The 23,707-nt window shown below is 44.6% G+C and overlaps 1 protein-coding gene across 1 annotated transcript in view; it reads left to right on the forward strand.

Moving 5' to 3' along the window:
* The window catches only part of TRIM66 (tripartite motif containing 66), a 178,454-nt gene that overhangs the window by 39,424 nt on the left and 115,323 nt on the right, over window positions 1-23,707 (forward strand). Inside the window, exons 2-4 of the mRNA XM_030201027.1 lie at window positions 15,795-15,898; window positions 17,027-17,174; window positions 22,510-22,642. Coding sequence (XP_030056887.1) covers window positions 15,795-15,898; window positions 17,027-17,174; window positions 22,510-22,642 — 385 coding nt within the window. The remainder of the gene's footprint in view (window positions 1-15,794; window positions 15,899-17,026; window positions 17,175-22,509; window positions 22,643-23,707) is intronic.

Raw genomic sequence — 23,707 nt, forward strand, 5'->3', positions numbered from 1 at the left:
CCTCGGGTAAAAATGCTGAAAAAACTCATGGCCATGCGGTAAGCTTGCACTTACTATGTAGCCATGCAGGAGGCGGTGAGGGCTTCTGAGCTACACTAGCGATATATATATATTTTTTAATCCAGCAGCGCCAGAAATAGTGCACGCTGGAGGCAGCAGTACCGCCGGTGGCCGCATTGGGCTGGTAGTTGTTCCAGGTGTAGTAAAAGGCCCCCTAGGCAGGATTTTGCTAGAACAGACAGTGTGTTATGCCATAATCCGACTTGCTTTGCAATTTCCCTCCGAAGCACTCTGTAGTGTGTACTATTTATTTGTAGCATTTGTATCCCACATTTTCCCACCAATTTGCAGGCTCAATGTGGCTTACATTTGCCGTAGTGACGATTGCCATTTGCGGTTAACAAAATTACAGATGGTATTGCATTAAAGTGCGTGCATAAGAAGGAGGCTAAGGTTTGGTCCTATAGGGGTTTGTATTTATTTATTTTTAGCTTGTCTTTCCCAAATGTTCAAGAGACCTTACAGTATTTGTTAGTGTTCAGATATAGTAAGTGCCTTCCCTCACAAGTTCACCCACTTCTCCCTAGCTTCTATATATGTCGCTTTGAGTTGAATGTGTAAATTTGGACGTGAGTCCAATTTGTGCGTGCAACTTCATTGAATCAGCCAATCAGCACCGATCACTGGGCAGTAACAAGCATTAATTGGCAATAATTAGAATTTACGTGCGCATCTTTTTAGGTGTATTCTATAAAGGGACATAGATCTGAAAGGGGGCGTGGCCATGGTGAGCATGGGTAGGTCGGGGCATTCCTAAAATGTATGCGCATTGTTATAGAATTAGGGAGATCCATGCCTAATTTACATGTGAGGATTTACACCAGGTTTTCATTGCTGTAAATTGTCACACCTAAATGTACTCACAGTTCCTGGCACTAAGCGCTATTCTATAAACTGCACCTAACTTTAAGTGTGGTGTATAGAATAACGCTAAGCACTATGTTTTTCAGTGCTGAATTTTTATTTACCATTTATGGAATCTAGCCATAAGTGAGGACTTGGGCAATGGGAGATAAAATTCCTTATGACCTTGGGCAAGTTGCTTTAATACACAAAGTGGGATTTGAACCCTGATTCTTAACCCACTGCTTTTACCCCCAGGGCTTTCCTTTTCAGTCTCTGTGCTGGTTACACAGGGGGTGTGCTGCATGGATTTGAGCATTTGTTAAACACCCAGCATATTTCCTATAAAGGCAGTGTGCTTTTTGGGAGAAAAGGATAGGAAATAGACAGGTGCATTGGATGTAATTTCACTATTGTGGGGGATTGAAACAATTCCATTAGAGATTTGAGAGCCAGGGGCTGAGGCTGGTGGATGATGGATATGTGGAAGGAAATACCCTTTCATTGTTCATATTATTGCTTTGATTTTGAAGTGGGGGCGAGGAGGAGTGGAGTGTATGGGAGAAAATGGTCAGGGTAGGATATCCTACACACCTGCCAATTGTATCAGTGGTGAAGAGTCTCTCTTGCTTCCTTAGCAGTTTACAGCAGTGCTTCTCATGATGAGCTACATTTGAAAATATTGGAGACCAGTTTTCTGCACATCTATCTCATGCATATTCATTGCAGTAATCCTGAAAAGGGAATTCAAAAGGGTGGAATACACATATACCACAGCTGCTTCTAATTTGTGTGAGCAGTCTGTGAACAGCAGATGTAGCTAGGTGAGAGAATAGAGATCACAATTCACTGTTAAATCTGAGGCCCAGAAGGCTCCTTGTTAAGGACTGCTGCCCGCCCCCTGTTTGCTGGTACACAGGGAGGTGAAGTGTGGCATCATCTTTTACCATTCCCTTGCAAACAGTGTTGCCTCAGCCAGGCCCAGGAGAATTTTCTGAGTGTGGTAAAGCACCTGGGATAGGAAATTGCATAAGCAAATGGCATCTTCATGAAGAAAAGCATATGGGACTTTGTCAGTCTAAGCCTGGGAATCGTTGGTCACTGGGCTCACACCTCAGGATTTTGTTGCCTTTTGTTTCTCTGTGGGATCTCACTACTGCTCTACCATAAATTTTCCCAACTCAGCAGAGCTCTGACCAAGACAAGAAGGATCCATGTATAAAAGGATATAATAAAGATTTTTACTAATTTGGAATGGTTTAAAACTTCTGGGATTCAGCATCAGTTCTGCACTGATGCTCTTTGTGGCTGTGAATCACCTTATCACATTGTTTGTTAGTCTATCTACGTGAGAATCATATAAAACCATTTTTAATCCACCCAAGATCTGTGTGGCTGTATACATGCTTTCGAAGTGCATTTGATTTTCTCCATAGGGCCCTGACTTTGCATGAATCTAATTAATAGTATGTAATAAGAATATGATTTTTCTACTGAGTACTATAAAGAAGTGGCTCTGTTTATTATGAGGTGGAAAGTTAGGTGTATTAAAAACATTTTCTGCTTCTGTGCACCTTAATGTTGCAGATAATTGTGCTGTAGAACTGGAAAATACCTGCTTACAGAATACTCCAAGAGGCTAGAAACTCTTTCTGGCCCAGAATGGGTTCAATGGTATCTGATGCCCTAGGCCAGTGATGGCGAACCTATGGCACGCATACCAGAGATGGCATACAGAGCCCTCTCCCTTGGCACACGCGCCTTCGCTGGTCCGCTCCGCCCACTCTCCCTCCCTCCGAGTACCAGGCCGGCCTCCCTCCCTCCCACCAAGCACCAGGCCGCCCGCCCGCCCGCCCGCCCGCCCTCGCTCTCTCCCTCTTCCAACCAAACAAGCATCAGGCCGCCCGCCCGTCCTCCCTCCCTCCCAGCACCAGGCCCCCCCCCCCCATCCTCCTCTGAAATTTAAAAAGTGTACCGGGTTAAGGCAGCGTCGGCAGCGTCAACGAAAAGCGTGCTCACTCGGCGCGCCTTCCCTTCTGTCTCTCAAGCTCTGGTCCCGCCCACATAGGCAGGACCAGAGCTTGAGAGAAGGGAAGGCGCGCCAAACGAAGAACACGCTTATCGCTGCCACTGCCGACGCCGCCTTAACCTGGTACGCTTTTTACATTTCAGAGTAGTAGGGGGGGCCGGGCGGGTGGCCTGATGCTTGTTTGGTTGGAGGGAGGGCGGGAGGTAGGCCTGGTGGTGGGTGGGGGGGAGGTAGGCCTGGTGCTGGGTGCTGCTGGGTGGGAGGAGGCCTGATGCTGGGTGCTGGGTGGGAGGGAGGCCTGGTGCTGGGTGGCCTGATGCTGGGTGCTGGGAGGGCGGGCGGGAGGGCAGGGGGAAGAGGAGGGTGGCTGGAGAGGAGGGTGGCTGGACATTTGTGGCTGGAGGGGAGAGGAGGGTTGCTGGACATGGATGGAGGGCAAGAAATGAAGAAGAAAGGAGGAAAGTAAAGAAATAAATGGAGGCAAGAAATGAAGAAGAAAGGAGGAAAGTAAAGAAATAAACAAATGGAAAGGAAGCCCTGGAAACAGAGTTAAGAGAACAGATAGAGAGCAGCGGAATCAGCGACTAGGACCAATATGGATAGAAAAACAAAATCACCAGACAACAAAGGTAGAAAAAAATCATTTTATTTTCATTTTAGTGTTTGGAATATGTCCAATTTGAGAATTTACATCTGCTGTCTTATTTTGCACTGGGTATACTGGAGCTGTAACGGCTTATAGAAATGATTTATAATGAAAAAAAATCATGTTATTTTTTTCTCCTATACTAGTATAATATTTTCAATGATGTCTGTTTATATGTGCCACGGCTGGTGTAAGGAGTGTGGCTATCATAGGGGTGGAGTTATAGGTGGTGATCCCGCCCATAATGAGTACCGGCACTTTGCGATAAATAATTAGATTTTGGGTTGCTGTTTGGGCACTCGGTCTCTGAAAGGTTCGCCATCACTGCCCTAGGCAAACTTCAGTCATACACCTCCTCCTCCCCTGGGCCAGCTCAAGGCCCTACCCCTACCTCTTTCCTCCTTCCCCCCTCCCCCATAAACCAGCATCTTCTCTTCCCTACAAAAGCCATTGCCCTACATTTTCCCAGACCCAGGCAGAAGTGGAAAACAGACTCTGTATCAGAGCAGGGCCTTTAAACACAGGTCCATGCTCGACTGCTACCGCATCCCGCCCATTCTGACACATTTACTGCTGGAAGGAGGGTGGAATATGAATTCCAGAGTTTAATTACATGATGAGTGAAGTTAAACTCTGGAATTAATTGCCAGAGAACGTGGTAAAAGCAGTTAGCTTAGAAGAGTTTAAAAAAAGGTTTGACTAACTTCCTAAAAGAAAAAACCATATGATATTATTAAGATGTAGTTGGGGAAAATCCACTGCTGGGATCTGCTGAATCCTGGAATCTATGTGGACAGCTCTGAGTGTCCTTCACCAGCCCCCCTGTTTACTAAAGCTTAGCTTGAGTTATCTGCAGCAGGGCCCAAATTATTCCCATGGGCCCTGCTGCAGATAACTCATGATAAGCTTTAGTAAACAACCCCCCAGGTTTGTCTTGGCTTTCTTAATTATATCACTAAAAACCAACCTGTTCAAAAAGGCTTAACCTATCGACCCAACCTAAGTACCTAAATCCTGCAACACAACGAAACCAAAGCTTGTTACAGACTCTGCATAACTCTTCTTCTCTACGATTCCTAATGTGTCTACAACACATGAACCTCAATCGGCCACAACAACTTGTATCTGTCTCTCTACCGGAGATGGCGAACACCTCTATGGTACTATGTAAGCCACATTGAGCCTGCAAATAGGTGGGAAAATGTGGGATACAAATAAATATTTCCCATCCCAGTGCTTATGACATCATCTCTGAAGGATTTCTTTTACAAAGTTTTAAAGGAATCTTCACACTACTCTGCGACTCTGTTGCACTGCTGCATAAAATGTATTATCTTTCAGTGCAGAGTAGTTGGGAGTCTGGGATCCATCAAAAGACTTCTGTTGTGGATGTTTCCTGTGACAGCTGGCATCTTATTTTGATTTTGGAGAGATCTGAGAAAGTGGTTACTAGAGAGGTCCACTCTTAGTGTATTTAGTCTTTCTTCAAGATAAGGAGGCTATTCTTTGCTTGTATTTTAGAGCTAGGAAAATTGCCTTGAGGGGGGAGGGAGAGAATATGGATATTTCCTGATGTTTGAGGATGGATCCAAGAGAGGAGGAAATGGTTTCTGGCCATGCAGTAGGAAGTGGCCTGTCTTGGTGGAAGATTTGCTTTGAAATTTCCTTGTGTAACCCTAAGTTCCTGGTTTGAGGGCAGAACCTGGACTATTGAAGATAGGAGGCCAGCTGGCACATAATCCACACACTTGTTGCTCACGTCTCACAGCTAATAAAGCACTCCAGCGTTTAATATGCTCAGATCTGTGGAGGGTTTACTTTAACTTGTAGTTCACATAACTGGGACAAAATTCCACCAATTATTTACGATAGTTGTGCATGCCGGTAAAGATAATTAAAATACAAGGTAACTCTTACAGTCCTCTCTAGAGTCTTATTCACAATTCTCCTTGAAGTAAAACTAGTTAAGGGTGTAGAAACGCTGTACTTTGGTTAATATTTTAGGTTTTTATTTTTAGCTCCAGCTGGATTAAATAGCACTTCTGCTTTATATCATATTTATACTCTTCAGCAAGCAGTGAAGGTGACCAGTTGCCAATTCCTGTGTCCCCACTGCTAGCTCCTGAGGATCACTGTGTTAGTCAAAGACCTTAATCTTGTAGATTAAAAGATGCTGCAACTTTGGAGGTTGAAAGTTACCTTAGTCCTCTTGCTTTGATGTTAGCGGAATGGCCAGGGAATTTGTCAAACCCTGGACCCCCTGAATAGAGATGCTCTGGCCGGAGATCTGAAATCAAAGACAATGACCCTTTCCCCAGGCTGGGTATTTACATGAGCCTAGTTCTCCCTCCAAGGGATGTCTTCTCTTATCCTGTTTGTCAGGAAGGAAGTCACTGCCCCTGTTCTGGAAGCTGTTGGGTCAGAACTGCTTTATTATGGTAAAACAATGAAGATTGAAGGGTTGAACCTGAGTGGCCTCTACAAGTGTAAATGCACAATTTGGCTGGTAAATAAGCTTTACGTTTTTCTTGAACACTCCCAATTATGTTTTTTTCTAGATGATAGTGGGACAGTAGGGTAAAAGCGTACTCTCATTGCCTCTTTTTGCTTTTTGACCAGCTTCCTGTGTTGTGTATCTTGCCCCCTGTATTCGTTCTTATCATATAACTACACTGTGTAGTATTTACCTATTTTATTTGTATTGGTTGGTTATCTTTTTCAGAAGTATGTAAACTTTACTTTCTTTTAGTTATCTTTGATGTATGAAATGGAATATTTTTAAAAAATGTTCTAATTCAGAGGTTTCGAATTGATGTGCTACGGGGGAACCTTCAGGTTTGCCATGAAGATTGGATCACCTATGTTAGGAAGATGTGGACAGGTCAGGTCAGAACCACAACTACCAAGGACAGTCTTGCTCCTTCTCCACACTAGCCCCTCATCCCCTGTGCTATGCCCTCTTGCCAACAGAGAGAGAGAGTCAGCTAGCAGCACTTCCTGCTGCTGCTGTGACCTCCCCTTCTGCCAGCTTACAGGTTGACGGGAATACTGCCAAATTGGGTGGTTTCCTGCAACTGCTGGTGATATTTGTATGATAGCCATTGGTTGCGGGTTTTTGGGCACTTTTTGGTCCGTGGCTGCGGGTTGAGAGTGCGCCGCTGCAGTGCTACTCATCCCTGACTCCTTGTCCCTGCCCTGAGCTTCCCTCACTCCTATTGGTCCTAATTGGACCAATAGGAGGGCAAGGAGGCTACATCCATGATGATTGTCAATTCTGAATTTCCGGCGCCATTTCAGTGCTGCTGTGTCTTTGGGGGGTGCGGTGCAGTGCAGCGCTTGTTCTGCTTGCCTTTTTTCTCTCAGACAGGCTGAATATGGTGGTGGTCACTCTCTGTGTCCCCCCCCCCCCGATCGCGGCTCCTTCATGTGGCCTGCTCTGCGTCCCAGCCACACAGGGACAGTGTTGGCTCTGGCGGCAGGTCCCCTCCTGATCTGCTTTCGGAGTAAGAGCAGATAATCAGGAGAGGGGGACCGGTAGCCACTACCAGAGAAAGGAGGGCGGAGCTGGAGCGAGGAGGCAGAAGAGAAGAAAGTGCATAAGTCCGGGACGGAGGAGGGGGAGGGAGCCAGAGTGAGCTGCTACAAGCCTGCAACCATTGCACGTTGTAGTGCTTTATTGTTGGTAGCATTTTTATTTAATCTCACTTATATTTTCAAATTCAAACATGCCAGCTTATGCAGCATATGGATGTATACAAAGGAAGTAGAATGACGGAATAACTTTTCATAGGTAGAGTAGTAATTTGTTATAAGATTAGTAATCAGTGTGTCATTTGGAGGGACTGGTTATTTTTACAACATTTATATCCCAACATGATTTAAGTTGAAACCTGGGAGAAGCAAAATCTTTTTGTTCCTATGCCATCTGGCAACACAGCTTACAGGGTTCTGTGCAATTCTGACAACAGAAAGAAGCAAGCATAGGACTTACTTCTTGCTTTCTTTTACTGGTCGGAGGCCATCCAAATGGTTTGGAGGAAGAAGATGCTGATACCAGTGAGGTGGGAGTGAAGTAAAGATAAGGTAGTGATGCCAAGAAGAGGAGAGAAAGTCAGATCGTGGTGCCAGGAAGGTGAGAGGGAAGGGAAGGTGATGATGCTGGGTGAGGTAGGAAAAGGAAGGTAATGGTGTGCCATGACAGATGACATAGTGCTAGGTGTGCCACAATGTAAAAAAACAAACAAACTGGTGAGTTCTGTTTTAATTAATCTTATTCCCCAGCACATACAGTGGGGGAAATAAGTATTTGATCCCTTGCTGATTTTGTAAGTTTGCCCACTGACAAAGACATGAGCAGCCCATAATTGAAGGGTAGGTTATTGGTAACAGTGAGAGATAGCACATCACAAATTAAATCCGGAAAATCACATTGTGGAAAGTATATGAATTTATTTGCATTCTGCAGAGGGAAATAAGTATTTAATCCCTCTGGCAAACAAGACCTAATACTTGGTGGCAAAACCCTTGTTGGCAAGCACAGCGGTCAGACGTCTTCTGTAGTTGATGATGAGGTTTGCACACATGTCAGGAGGAATTTTGGTCCACTCCTCTTTGCAGATCATCTCTAAATCATTAAGAGTTCTGGGCTGTCGCTTGGCAACTCGCAGCTTCAGCTCCCTCCATAAGTTTTCAATGGGATTAAGGTCTGGTGACTGGCTAGGCCACTCCATGACCCTAATGTGCTTCTTCCTGAGCCACTCCTTTGTTGCCTTGGCTGTATGTTTTGGGTCATTGTCGTGCTGGAAGACCCAGCCACGACCCATTTTAAGGCCCTGGCGGAGGGAAGGAGGTTGTCACTCAGAATTGTACGGTACATGGCCCCATCCATTCTCCCATTGATGCGGTGAAGTAGTCCTGTGCCCTTAGCAGAGAAACACCCCCAAAACATAACATTTCCACCTCCATGCTTGACAGTGGGGACGGTGTTCTTTGGGTCATAGGCAGCATTTCTCTTCCTCCAAACACGGCGAGTTGAGTTCATGCCAAAGAGCTCAATTTTTGTCTCATCTGACCACAGCACCTTCTCCCAATCACTCTCGGCATCATCCAGGTGTTCACTGGCAAACTTCAGACGGGCCGTCACATGTGCCTTCCGGAGCAGGGGGACCTTGCGGGCACTGCAGGATTGCAATCCGTTATGTCGTAATGTGTTACCAATGGTTTTCGTGGTGACAGTGGTCCCAGCTGCCTTGAGATCATTGACAAGTTCCCCCCTTGTAGTTGTAGGCTGATTTCTAACCTTCCTCATGATCAAGGATACCCCACGAGGTGAGATTTTGCGTGGAGCCCCAGATCTTTGTCGATTGACAGTCATTTTGTACTTCTTCCATTTTCTTACTATGGCACCAACAGTTGTCTCCTTCTCGCCCAGCATCTTACTGATGGTTTTGTAGCCCATTCCAGCCTTGTGCAGGTGTATGATCTTGTCCCTGACATCCTTAGACAGCTCCTTGCTCTTGGCCATTTTGTAGAGGTTAGAGTCTGACTGATTCACTGAGTCTGTGGACAGGTGTCTTTCATACAGGTGACCATTGCCGACAGCTGTCTGTCATGCAGGTAACGAGTTGATTTGGAGCATCTACCTGGTCTGTAGGGGCCAGATCTCTTACTGGTTGGTGGGGGATCAAATACTTATTTCCCTCTGCAGAATGCAAATAAATTCATATACTTTCCACAATGTGATTTTCCGGATTTAATTTGTGATGTGCTATCTCTCACTGTTACCAATAACCTACCCTTCAATTATGGGCTGCTCATGTCTTTGTCAGTGGGCAAACTTACAAAATCAGCAAGGGATCAAATACTTATTTCCCCCACTGTATAAATCATTTCTTGCAACCTGTTCTCTAAGTTGGACCTGGCGAAGCGGGGCTATTAGAAGAGACACGGAAAAAGGGCGGGTGGCACCACACTATCTCTTTTGAGTCAGATTGAAAGTCTGTAAGCCTCAAAGCGGGTAGGGTGCCAGAAGCAACATCTGCCTAAGGCCCTCTTTCGTCCTGTGACTGCCCTGCTGCCACAATAATACTGAGACTGAGAATAATGTGTTCCTGAGTAGAGGAAGGTAATCAAAACTCATATTGAACATTTATTTGTAGTCAAATGCTGAGCAGCAAGATTATCCACTTTCTGCGTCTTTCTTCCTCTGTAAAGGGCTCCTACATGTAAATCAGTGGTTTGAACACGCCAAACAACATTAACTCATGTGTTTTTCAAAGATTTATATGAGAATTTGCAACCCTCCTTATGTGTTTCGAAGTTTAAGTATTAATAGCAGTCTCCTTCAGTTTTAAAGAACAGGATTTTTCTTGGATGTCAGTGACTTCCACTCGCTTATTTTGGGGGGTTTTTCCTACTCCTTTTCTGAATGCATGGAGCCTGCTACTAGACAGAACTGAAACATAAGTACATAAGTATTGCCGCACTGGGAAAGACCAAAGGTCCATCAATAGTTAGAGATTCTTTGGTTTCTGTATATGAACCTGTTTGTCGTCAATAAAAAATAGTTGAAACATAAAACTTACTGTACCAGTCTAACTGCCATGGCAAAGCAGAGCAATGTACAATAGAAAATGTAGCAAAGAAAAGAACTCCATTAATGACAGGAAAGGTGCACATTCATTCTAATAAAGAGAGAGGATAGAGGAGCAGAACAGTAAAAGAGATAAAATGCAGTGGTCACAACTATTACAGGGAATCCCAAGGGAGCCATCGGTCCCCAAAAGCTTGCTTGAAAAGCCAGGTCTTTAGATTACAATTAAAGGATTTTACGGAGGGGTCACTACGGAGGGAAAGGGGAAGTGTATTCCAAATGTGGGGGGAGAAGAAAAAAAGGTGCTGCATCTGGTAGATTCTAAGTAGCAAATTTGGGGCTGGGAAGAACTAATCGGTGTTCAGAATAGTTACTATATCTTATATCACAAAGATTCTGAATTTTCTTTAACACGGTGAAATGGAACATTTTATTTTTATTTAAATATTTAAAATCTTTATCTAGCCTCTTCTTGAAAGAACCAAGTCAGGATCGTGTACAAGATAACAAAAGCAATTAAGACAAATAGGTTGGAACCAGGGGCAAGATGCACTAAACTTTAACAACCCTTTAACGAAGAAATTTTGAACTGTAGCATGCATTAAAAGCCTTTTTCCGATGAAGCTAGCAGCTAACGAAAATGGAATACAAACGAGTAACTACCATTGTAATGTGGACGATTCGGGATGCACTAACCATACCGAGGATTGCACCGAATCATTTACCGCAAAATATTTAATGTGAGGTCAGAGCTGCCGTTAAGGCCTGAGCTGTCACTCCCCGCTTCCCCCTGCAGCATAAAAATCCAAACTGGCATGTTTAAGTGAGATTAAATAAAACCGCTACCAATAAAGAACGACAAGGTAGATGCAGTACTTCATAGGCTTCCCCCTGCATTAATAGAAAAGCAAAACAAAAATCAAAAAAGGATTGGGAGGGGGCAAAGGCGCTCATCAGGAGCGTCCTGTATGGACGGTCTTGCCCTCCCCGCCCGAGGTCCCTGCTGCTTCCCGCTTCCCCCTGCATGAAAATTCAAAATTTTAGCAGCCCCCGCCCCCCTCCCTTCCTCTCTTCCTTTCTTTCTACTCTCCCACAGCTCCGCCTCCCGCCATCCTCCGTCCCCGTGCCCCGTCCCCCTGAGGTTGGCGCTGCTGCACCCCCCTCCACCGGCCCCCCCTCCGCATTACCAGGCCCGCGCAGTGCCTCTCACCTCTGTTTGAAGGCGCTGCACGGGCAAGAGGAACATCTGATCGCCGCCAAGTCTTCAGGAAGTCTCTCCTTCCCTGACCTGGGCCTGCCCCCGTCTGACGTAAACCCAGGTCAGGGAAGGAGAGAGACGTCCTGAAGACTGGCGGCTATCAGATGTTCTTCTTGCCCGTGCAGCACCGTCACACAGAGGTGAGAGGCGCTGCGTGGGCCCGGTAATGCGGAGGGGGGGCCTGGTGGAGGGGGGGCAGCGGCAACGACCTCGGGGGGGGGGGGTGGCGGGGGCAGGGCATGGGGCGGAGGATGGCGGGAGGCGGAGCTGTGGGAGAGTAGAGAGAAAGGAAGAGAGGAAGGGAGGGGGGCCGGGGCTGCTAAAATTTTGAGTTTTCGTGCAGGGGGAAGCGGGGAGCAGCGAGGACCTCGGGCGGGGGGGGGGGGGGGGCGTCCATCCATACAGGACGCTCCTGATGAGCGCCTTTGCCCCCTCCCGATCCTTTTTTGATTTTTGTTTTGCTTTTCTATTAATGCAGGGGGAAGCCTATGAAGTACTGCATCTACCTTGTCGTTCTTTATTGATAGCGTTTTTATTTAATCTCACTTAAACATGCCAGTTTGGATTTTTTGATTTTTGTTTTAATTTTGGGAGCCACATGTTTGTGTTGGTTTTTGTTGTTGTTGTTGTTTTGACGTTTGTGGCATGCGCAGAGCAGTCAGCATAATGCTTGGCTGCTCTGCGCATGCTTTAGGGGCTGATTACCGACGGGGAATACACCAGTTTAATGAATCTTTGATACATTGTACTTTTCAATACCGTACCGAACATGGTGCATTCTTCATTTTTTCAAATTTGTTAAGGACTTTAACGTTTTAGATTCTTTTACGTTTGGTTGATGCATCTGGCCGCGGCTAGGGTTACCATATGGCTCCAGAAAAAGGAGGACGGATTGAGCCAGCCGGGTTTTACTTCCATTGCTCGAAAGCAATGGAAGTAAAACCCGGCTGGCTCAATTACTTCCATTGAAAGCAATTGCTTTCCATTGAAAGCAATGGAAGTAAAACCCGGCTGGCTCAATCCGTCCTCCTTTTTCTGGAGCCATATGGCCCCAGGTGTCTTACAAGATGTTAGAGTGTTAGGAATGAGGGCCTTCAGAGGCCTGGAGAAAAAAGCAGGATGTAGATCGCCTTAGACTGGGAATAAGAAGTGTTTTAAGCCTTTCCTAAAAGATTGTAAATTAAGTTCTGCTTTCAAGGTTGTTTGTTTCACCATTCAGCAAACACCACTTTGAAGGCTTTTTTCTACCAGGACTCTTTTATTATAACATCTTTCCCAGGATATATACATTACCCTTAGAAATCTGAACCATTTCACATCTATCTAGATTCAGAACCTTTATTACTACTGGATATGGCTTGATTTTATGACAGGAAGCTTCTCTGAAGTCCAAAAAGCCTTTAGAAAATAGGCTCCCAGATGCTGAAATCTCTCTGCTGTTTAAAGTTGCAGTTTTTTTTTTCTTAAACAAATAATCACTCTCTGATAGGGGCTTAAGTTCAGCTTCACCTTAACTCCATTTCAGGGAAATTCTTTCGCCTCATAAACAGTCCTTGCATCTATGAACTCATAGTCCTTTGTTAAAAATGGACTTGGAGTTCCATTTTCATGATATGGAGATGGGACTGGGATCTGGAGCCATGACCCTGCATTTGTAGCTTTGCACTATCTTCCCTTTCCAATTGATTTTAGTTTATTCATTGTGGTGACATTCTTCCACAAGGGGCCCTTTTATTAAAGTGCAGTAGTTTTGTAGTTATTATACAATAATTAGCTGAACTGTACTAACTCTGCTACTAATCATTTCTGTATTGCTACTAGTTATATGCAGCACTGTACAGGTTATATGCAGGTACTTTCTCTAGCGTTTAGCACGTGCCTATTTTTAGCACACACTAACAATGCTAGCGCGCCTTAGTAATAAACCCCCTAAGTGACTTGCCCAAGGTCACCAGGAGCCTGCAGTGGGAATTGAACCCAGGTTGCCCAGATCAAAGCCTGTTGCACTAACCATTAGGCCACTCCTATTGGGGGTGTGCTGTCATCTGTCCATTTAGTTAACCCAGAGCAAATGCATTTACTGTGCATTAAGTGAATGACAATTCTGATCACTTAACGTCACCTATTGAGGGAAATGGAGTGGTAGAAAAAGGACTTGCTATTGAGGTGGTGATAGGTGATCTGCATAATCTGTAGCAGTAACAGGTAACTTTAGTGCACATTAATTGCAAAATGCAGTTTATGCCCATTCTTCACGCCATTCCACACTACCCCCAAATTCTCTATAGGTTGCCCAAACCTGGGCACGGATCCCAGTTGCATGTGGAAACTAATAAGTCAATTAGGTGCTAACAATCAATTATTGGAGTTAATTAGCACTTAATTGGCAATAATTAGGAGTTATATGCGTATCTACCCTATGCCCTATTCTATATCATGGGTGCCTAAATTTCATAATGCGCAACTCAAAGGGGGCATGGCCATAGGAGGCGCATGGGTGGGTCAGGGGTGTTCCCAGAAATTAGGCATTATCAATAGAATACTTGGATTTGAGCGCCAAACTGCCATCAGTTGGGCACCAGGACTTGCACCAGCTTTCCTCACACCCAAAGTTAGGCACAGGAAGTGTGCTATGCTAATATTCTGTAAAAGCTGCTTGGCACAGAGCGCCTTTTACGGAATAGTAGCTTAGTGCGAATCTTAACTGCGCCTAACTTTGGGTGCCATTTACTGAATCCAGTCCTGTGTACTTAAGGGGCAATTCTACAACTTGATGACTCCATTTAGGTGCCACATGTGCCCCTCATTACCTCTCTACCCTCATTTCCCCTTATGTTTCCGCCCGTAACCTCCGCTCACAGGACAAATCCCTCCTCTCAGTACCCTTCTCCACCACCGCCAACTCCAGGCTCCGCTCATTCTGCCTCGCCTCACCCTATGCTTGGAATCAACTTCCTGAGCCCTTACGCCAAGCCCCCTCCCTACCCATCTTCAAATCCTTGCTCAAAGCCCACCTCTTCAATGTTGGCACCTAACCTTTCTACCTTTCAGGAAATCTAGACTGCCCCTATTTGACTGACTGTACATTTGTCCTTTAGATTGTAAGCTCCTTTGAGCAGGGACTGTCCTTCTATGTTAAATTGTACAGCGCTGCGTAACCCTAGTAGCGCTTTAGAAATGTCAAGTAGTAGTAGTAAGGTGACCTCTATATGAGTATCTGCGACTGCTGAAGCTCATGAGGCTATTTTATTATTGTTTTTAATTAAAAATAAACATCAATCTACTTTTCTGAATATTTTATAAGTAAGAACATAAGAAAAGCCGTACCAATGGTCCATCTAGCCCAGTATCCTACTTTCAACAGTGGCCAATCCAGGTCACAAGTACCTCGCAGAAACCCAATTAGTAGCACCATTCCATGCTACCAATCCCAGGGCAAGCAGTGGCTTCCCCAGGTCTATCTCAATAGCAGACTAGGAACTTGTCCAAACTGCTGTTACTACATCCTCCGGGAACGAGTTCCGGAGCTTAACTATTCATTGAGTGAAAACATATTTCCTCCTATTTGTTTTAAAAGTATTTCAGTGTAACATTGAGTGTTCCCTAGTCTTTGTACTTCATGAAAGAGTACAAAATCGATTCACTTTTAACTGCTCTACACCACTTGGGATTTTGTAGACCTCAATCATATCTCCCCTCAGCCGTCTTTTTTCCAAGCTGAAGAGCCCTAACCTCTTTAGCCTTTCCTCATATGAGAGGAGTTCTATCCCCTTTATCATTTTGGTAACTCTTCTTTGAACCTTTTCTAAGTCCACTATATCTTTTTTGAGATTTGGCGACCAGCATTGGATGCAATACTCAAAGCGAGGTTGCACCATGGAGCGATACAGAGGCATTATAGTATTCTTGGTCTTATTTATCATCCCTTTCCTAATAATTCCTAGCATCCTGCTTGCTTTTTTTTTGGCTGCTGCCACACACTGAGCAGAAGATTTCAGCGTATTGTCTACAATGACACCTAGATCTTTTTCTTGGGTGCTGACTCCCAGGTAACTATGATTCGGATTATTCTTTGCAATGTGCATCAGTTTGCATTTGTCCACATTAAATTTCATTGGCCATTTGGATTCACAGTCTTGCTCTAGTTGAAGGGCCTATAAATTGTACATGTTAGCATTTATAAAGATTGAAATGCCATGTGATACTAGTACAGTCTGTTTTTTGTACCATCATACAATGTGCAATTTGACATTTGTGTTTAGAGGTTATTTTTTAGGGACTGTTTGTTACAGCATGATAAAAGTACCACATTTTTAAAATGTGGTTAACTTCATTTCCTGGCTTACTCTGACTCTTTTTCACCTAGGTATCATTTCCTGCCCTGTCTGTAAACAGACCTGCTTCACAACAGATGTGGTTGAGAACTTCTTTCTGAAGGACTTTCTGAAAATAAATCCCACTATGGCCAGGGTAAATGCAAACACCAGAGGTCTGATTTATTAAAAAGAAGACCTTGGATGAGTATGGGGTTTGGTGAAGGGGGGTTATGGGGGGGGGGGAGGTAGACTGAAGGGATAAAGAGTTGGTATTGTTAAATTTGATGATGATTCATATGTACACTTTTCTTGTACAACTGATTCCTTTGGAATCTGCTGATATATAGTTTTGTTGATTGACTGTATTCTAATAATGGTTCTTGTGATGGTATTTGTCATCAATAAAAAACATATTGCAACCTAAAAAGAAGCCATTCCCCGATTGTATACCTTTGGGAACTGCTTTTGATGAACCAGGCCCTAGATTGACATCTTTACTGCATGAGTTGGGTTCTGAGTTGCTTTTGGTTAGTGGTTACCATTCCATATGTCGGGAAAATGTTATACTTCTGTACACCATTTTGACCAATCCCTGTGTTTCAGGAAGGTGTCATAGATTTAAAATCTTTTAAGCTGGCAGCACAGCACCAGTGTCTGTGAAAGAAGCAGCTTGCCTTGGGTCTTCCCTCACTGTATCTCTCCCTCGCAGAAATAAGAAGTTATATCAGAGAAGAGTGGGACACAGAGAGGGAAGGCCTGAGACAAGCTGCTTCTTTCACAGAAGCTGGTGCTGCCAGTTCAAAAGATTTTAAATGCAGATCGCTTGGCAGCAGAAATGAGAAGAAGGAGGCTGTCGAGGGAGCTGAGGGTGGGCAGGTGGAGACTGGGGGCTGGGGCTGGGCCCTCAGCTAGCATCTGAGAAGAGGGCTGGGACAAGGAGTTGCAGTTGCTGGTAAGCATGGCTTGTGGTGCCCTTCAGAGGTCAGCGCCTTCCTGCCATGCTTACCGCACTTACCATGTTGCGCCAGCCCTGCTACTGCATGGCCAGCAGCCAACAACTGTCCCTTCAATGACTGGTCTAGGGAGTTGGGAAGGAGGTACAAAATGGGGAGAAAGCCTCAGGTGGTTGTGACTGAAGGCTTATGGCATCAGCTCCCAGTCCCAACTCTTATTTAGCTGGATACCCATTAGACATAGAAAAGACCTGCTAAGCCCTATCTCACCTCACACAAAAGTCTTACTCTTTACAGTAGACATTTACCTTTCACTGTTTATTTTTCAGAGCTGCTTTGAATGCATGGAGAAGAAACCTGCCCATAGCCTTTGCACCAGTTGCAACAAGTGGTTATGCAGTCCCTGCACAGAAGAGCATCGGCATCCCGAAGACACTGGAGACCATTTGCTGTCTGTCCCACATAAGGGCTATTCAGGTAGAATGGAACAACATTCTGTAACACCACTACTGAGTGGAAAACACCACACACAAATACCTAAGCATGGAGATAACACACTATGGGCCTTGCTTACTAAGCCGTGCTGTAGGTGCACTAGCGCTTTTAGTGCGCACTAATGCTAGAGACACCCATAGCATTGCCTGTGCTAAAAACTCTAGCACACCTTAGTAAACAGGACTGTGGCTTTGATGCACAGGACTCACCCTGAATCTTGTTTAGGATAAATATATACACACTTGTGCTCTAAAAGCATAGGGGTGAATTCTGTATTTGGTGCCGAAAAAATTGCTATTCTATAAGCTGCATTTAAAGTTAGGCACGGTTTATAGAATAGCCCTTATGCCCGGGAATCGCGTCTAAATTTAGGTGCAGCCATTTGCACTAACTAAAATGTGGTGCAAATATTCATGCCTAAATTAGGCACGTTTTCTCCTTATTTTGTAACTCACGTGTGTTAATTTTAGGAACGCCCATGACCCTCCCATTTCTGCATCCCCTTTTTGAACTCGTGCGTAAAATTTAGACACAGATCCCGCATCTAAATGTATATGCATATATTCTAATTAAATCTAATTAGTGCCAATAACTGCTTAACAAGCCAATTATTAGCATGAATTAGCTTGTTCAATTAAATAGCGCACATAATTGTTAGTGATGTTTATAGAATTCAGGGATAATAGTTACAGGCTAGCCATGTTCATTGTATGTAACAAAAGTTGTTAATGTGTGTCTCGAACCAGAGGTGTCTAACATTTCTACTCAATGTTAGCTTTATGGATTTTGGAAAAGCTGCTTGAGATAAATGGTCATTTCTCATTGTTTCATTATTATATATGAAGAATTGACATATGAAAATTGAATTGTAATATCGTCAGGTTGATTGTAGTTTTTATGATATGTGGAAAGAGAATTAATGGACTTGTTTCACAATTTGTAAGTTTCTATTCACTAAAGAGGAATTGGTGATGGCATTCTGGGCAGGAAATGACTGACTGTCTTTTGGCAGCATTCTCATTTACATATATGCCCCTGTAAACCACAGGAATTCATTAATGACTCAGTTTGATACTAAAAGTTCCTCTATGTTACATTATGTCTTTATACATTAACCCCCAAATTCTATAGATGCCCAAAATTGGGCATGTAGTTATACAATAAAGGCAGTTATGGGTGTATCATTAATTGGCACTAAATTGCTGAATAATTGGTGATAAATACCAATAATTAGCATTAACAAGCACTAATTAGTGCTAATTTACAGTTGCGTGCATAACAGACTTACACCCCTATTCTATAAACCGCGCATGTAAGTTATCTCATGTGCAGATGCAAAGGGGCCATTATGTGGGAGGGGCATGGGCGTGTCAGGGACAGTCCAAATATTCTTGCGCACACATTATAAAATAATTGCTGTGCCAGTTGCCACCAGGGGCGTAGGTAGGTGGGGCCATGGGGGCATGGGCCCACACAGATTTAGCCCTGGCCCCCCTGCTTTCACCCCCCCCACCGCCGACCCTCCCCCGCCACATTCGACCCCCCCTCCCACCGACGCCAACCCTCCCCTGCCGCCGCTGTCAGGTACCTTTGCTGGTGGGGGTCCCCAACCCCCACCAGCCGAAGTCCTCTTCAGCGCCAGTCTCTGGCGCGTTACTAATTTGGATTCTGTTTCTGTGAGTCCTGACACCATAGGAGCCGACTCTGTGGGTGCTTGAGCACCCCCAATATTGAGAAAATTCCTTGTATGTGTCTAAGGAGGGGTTATTTCCATTGGGCTTAGCACCCTCAATAATTTTGAAAAGTTGGCTCCTATGCCTGACGTCCTGCACGTAGGAACGTGCAGGGCGTCAGGACTCACAGAAAAAGAATCTAGATCAGTGAACGCGCCGGACTCAGAGACTGGCGATGAAGGGGACTTCAGCTGGCGGGGGTTGTGGACCCCCACCAGCAAAGGTACCTGTTGGTGGCGGGGAGGAGGGGGGTCGAAAGGGACTGGGGAGGGGCAGCACCACCGGGGGGGGGGGGGTCAAAAGTGTCGGGGAGGGGGCTAAAATGTGCCCCCTCACCGAAGTATGGCTAGGCACCACTGTTTATGCTAGCATAAACATGGCATAAGTGGTTGCACCTAAAGTTTGGCGCATAACCACAGACTTCCTAGTGTTTTAGAACAGATCTGGCTCACAACTCTGCCATCATAGAATACTAGATTAGTGCCCCGTGTTTGACACCTAACTTTTAGTGACCTATAAATTTACCCCTATATATTATACATCAGCTCTCACTTATTTTCAATATTTGGATTTGTCTTTTACGAAAAGCAGTTCTTGCTTTCTAATCACGTACCATCTCTCGCTTGATCTCTCCTGACAACAGGATCCTGCAGGCGTGGCTAAAGTTATTCTAGGTTTTACACATGGAAAAATGTTACAGGTGTCCAGACTTTTTCCATGCAACAGAGTGTAAGAGCTCCAGCTTCTACCAAATTAGGGGCCTTTTGACTAAAGCTTAGCATGCACTAAATGACAAGAAGCCTATTTTATACATATGAGCTTCTTTGTATTTAGCATGCACTAAACTTTAGTAAAAGGTCCACCTTACTTTCGTTTAATTTTTGATTTCTAGTCTGTCTGTCTTAGCTGGTCAGCCACTTCAGAGCTTTTATAACTCTTCTATGAATACAGATAAGTTCATTAAACAGCATAAAATAAAAGAAAAAGCAAGGATACCACATGTTTTAAGAATACTATCATTCTTATGCCATGTCTATGGCAGGTGTAAACATGCATTCCTAAATGCAGCACTTTGTTTATTTATTTAGGATTTATTTACCACCTTTTTGAAGGAATTCACTCAAGGCGGTGTACATCAAGAATAAGTCAAACACAGGAAATAGACAATTATAGTAGTAAAAACATTCAAAAAACAAGACATGGCATAGTATGCTGTATTATAATGTCAACACAATACGCAATAAAACATTTTAGCATGTAAAATGAAGCTATTCTGTAACATGAACATAATTGTGGGAGCTGCCCACATGAATGTTTCCCTTATACTTGCACTTGTGGACTAAGATTACAGAATAATACTTAGTGGCCAATTAGCACTTACCCCGAAATTCTATAAATGGTGCTTAAAAATTGTATGCACAATTTAATTAAACTAGCCAATTAGTGCAGATAATTGGGTGTTAATGATCAATTATCAGCACTAATTTGTCTTAATTGAAATGTATGCATGCATTTTTAGTTACACGCCTCCGAACAGGGGACACAGCCATGGGAAGGTCATCGGTGGATTGGGGGCGCTCCTAAAATTTATGATTGCTGTTATAGGATAAGGGTGATCTGTGCCAAATTTAGAAGCGAGGATTTACACCAGGATTTACTTGTGTGTAAAGTTAGGTGCTAACTCCCAGATTCTTTATAGCGCAACCTAAGTTGTGCGCGCAAATCTGGTCATATTCTGGATTTGTGCGCACAACTTAATTAACTTACAAGCCAATCAGCACCAATAATTGCTAATTAACAAGCAATTATTAACACAAATTGGCATTAGTTAGAATTTGTGCGCACAACTGTCTAAGCGTATTCTGAAATGTGATGTGTGTAAATTCGAAGTCGCATAGTTGAAGACAGGGCATGACCATGGATGTGGAATGGGTGGTTCATGGGTGTTTCTAAAATCTATGCGTGTTGTTATAGAATATATTTGGTCCTTGCCTAATTTAGGCGTTGGCATTTATACCAATTGCCTGCAACTAAATTTAGTTGCACAGATGGGCACTCGTATTCTATAGACTGTGCAGAAATGTAGGCATATTCTATAAAGTATGCCTAAATTTAGGTATACTTTCATTGCCAATTTTTTATGCTTGATATATAGAATCTATCCCTAAGTGTATTCTATAAACGGTGTCTAACTTTCAGTGCCATTTATAGAATAGCGCTTAGCATGTTATTTTTTCGGTGCCAATTTTTTGGTGCAATTTATAGAATTTGGTCCTTAACATGTGAATTGTAACATCCACGTGCATAAGTGCATGTTCTATAATCTGAGCGCATGATAGGCTCAAGTGTTCATGTTATAGAATGAGGGGGATAATGCATCTCGATCACTACAACAGAAACTCTCAAACTGCCATATACACTGAGGTAATCTGAGCCATTCATCATTCCAAGAAGGCTGACCTAAAAAAGGAAGTTTTTTAGTCCCCCTTTTAAAAGGATCTAATTGAACCTCCATCTGCAGAGATCATGTGGGAGGGAACTCCATAATGTAGGAGCTGTGAAAAAATGCTGGTTCTCTAGTAGAATCCTGTCTGGCTCAAAAATATAATGGAATTGCTAATCTATTTGAGTTTGTGATTATAATGTCTTATTTGGACAATGTGGAGTTAATAACTGAGACCAGTGACAGCCCTACAATTAGGCCAAATGAGGCGTGAGCCTCATGCAGCACTTTCCAGGAGTGGCACGCTCCCCTTCCCTCCTCAAACCCGTTCCCCACATTTACCTTTTTTTTTTCATTTCCAAAAGGCAGCAGTAGCAGTGGCAGCGATTCCCATAGGCTGCCCTGGCGCTGGTACTGGCCTCTTCTCCCTACTGTGGATCGCCTCTTGACGTAACTTCCTGTTTTCTCAGAGGCGAGATGCAGTAGACTGAAGAGGCCGGTGCTGGCAGCACTGTGGCAGGGCAGCCTATGGGAATCACTGCTGCCGCCTTTTGGAAAAGAAAAATTAAGGTAAACGTGGGGAAGAGGGTTGAGGAGGGAAAGAGGGAGATGCCAGAACAGGCAGAAGCGGGGGGGGGGGGGGGGGGGGGGGGGGGGGGGGCACATCTCATCCCTGTCTCAGGTGGCAGATTGCCTTGGGCTGCCCCTGACTGAGAGACAAATAATGAGGCAATCCTGAATAAAGTGCTTTATAGGCTAATACCTGAACCTAGTACCACACATGCTACAAACAAGTTTCCCCTCAGTTCCTCTCCACACCCCTTGAAGTGCCATAATACTGCAAATGAAGGTGCCAAGGGGAATGCAAAATGTGGGAAGGAAGTTAGATGGTGTTTTCCCACGTTGTCCAGTAGGAGTTATGGTGCAGCCAGTAGCAATAGAAATATTATTAGCATATACTTTCATTAATATTCTTATTTTTTTTGAACAGTAGGAATATTATTAGCACATCCTAGGTGATCCATCCCTCAATTCTCCTCTCCAGTCCACAGGAGCATGAATAACATTTGTGAAATCGATGTACTATACAACACTCAAATTACTTGTTTTGGGATTACAGCACTCTCTTCTTGTCCTGCAGGAACTGAAGGAGGCTCAGGTGAATTCTCATTGTTTTGTCCACTTCACAACCAAGAAGCCATGAAGTTCTTTTGTGAGACATGCGATGTCTTAACTTGCCGCAACTGTTTGATCCTGGAGCATAAAGATCACAGGTATCTGGAGAGGAAAAGAAGGGAAGGTGTGTGTGTGGGGGGGGGGGGGGGGGGGGGGGGGGGGGAGGAGGGAGGGAGCAGCCATCCCACTGCATTCCTTGGTAGCTCCCCAGTAAGAGACTGGGGAATTCTAACAAGGACATCTAAAGTTGGGTGCGGAAATACATTCTAACAGATGCAAGGCACTGAACAGCAGACTGGCATGGAAATACCCTTATGCATCCAGTTATAGGATAGTTCTTGTATTTTTACGTGGCCATGGGAAGGGCATGGGCGGGTCAGAGGCATTCTGGAAAATTGCACGCAGTTTTATAGAACACCGCGGATGCATGCACAGCTTACACACCAGAATTTACACCAAGTTTCAGTTGGTGTAAGTCCTCGCGCCCAGCTCTGTTTTATAATGAGTGCTCATCCTGGAGTGCCCTTTATAATATAGTGCTAGGCGCCAGTTTTTTTTCCGGTGCCCAACTTGAGGTGCCATTTACTAAATCCAGCCCAGAGTGTGTTGTACCCTTTCTGTATTGGTCTTAAGCATGGGCGTAGTTTGGGGGGGTCAAGGGGGGGGGGCATTGCCCCCCCCCAAAAGCAGGGCTGGCTAAAAATCTGCAGTCAGCTCTTCTCCCCCTCAGCTCCCGGACAGGCTTCATCTTCGTTCCTTCTTGCCCCCCCCCCGCGATCACGTTTAAACCTTTTATTTTCCTCACAGCGACGGCAGTGAAGCACACAACACAGCGGGCTCGCCTCCAGCCTTTCCCTTCCCTCACTCAGTGTCCCGCCTTCTTGCAATGATGTATTTCCTGTTTCCGTGAGGTGGGGTCATTGTGTGAGGGAAGGGGAAGTCTGGAGGCGAGCCCGCTGTGTTGTGTGCTTCACTGCCGTCGCTGCGAGGAAAATAAAAGGTTTAAACATGCGTGGGGGGGGGGCAGGAAGGAACGGATAGGAAGGCTGTCAGGGAGCTGAGGAAGGGCAGGGAGAATTGCTGGACATAGATAGGAGGGGAGGGGGAGAGAAGAGATTGCTGGACATGGTGAGGAGGGGAGGGCAGGGGGAGAGAAGAGATCG

The sequence above is a fragment of the Microcaecilia unicolor genome, chromosome 4 (assembly GCF_901765095.1).
Source record: "Microcaecilia unicolor chromosome 4, aMicUni1.1, whole genome shotgun sequence".
Classification (NCBI taxonomy): domain Eukaryota; kingdom Metazoa; phylum Chordata; class Amphibia; order Gymnophiona; family Siphonopidae; genus Microcaecilia; species Microcaecilia unicolor.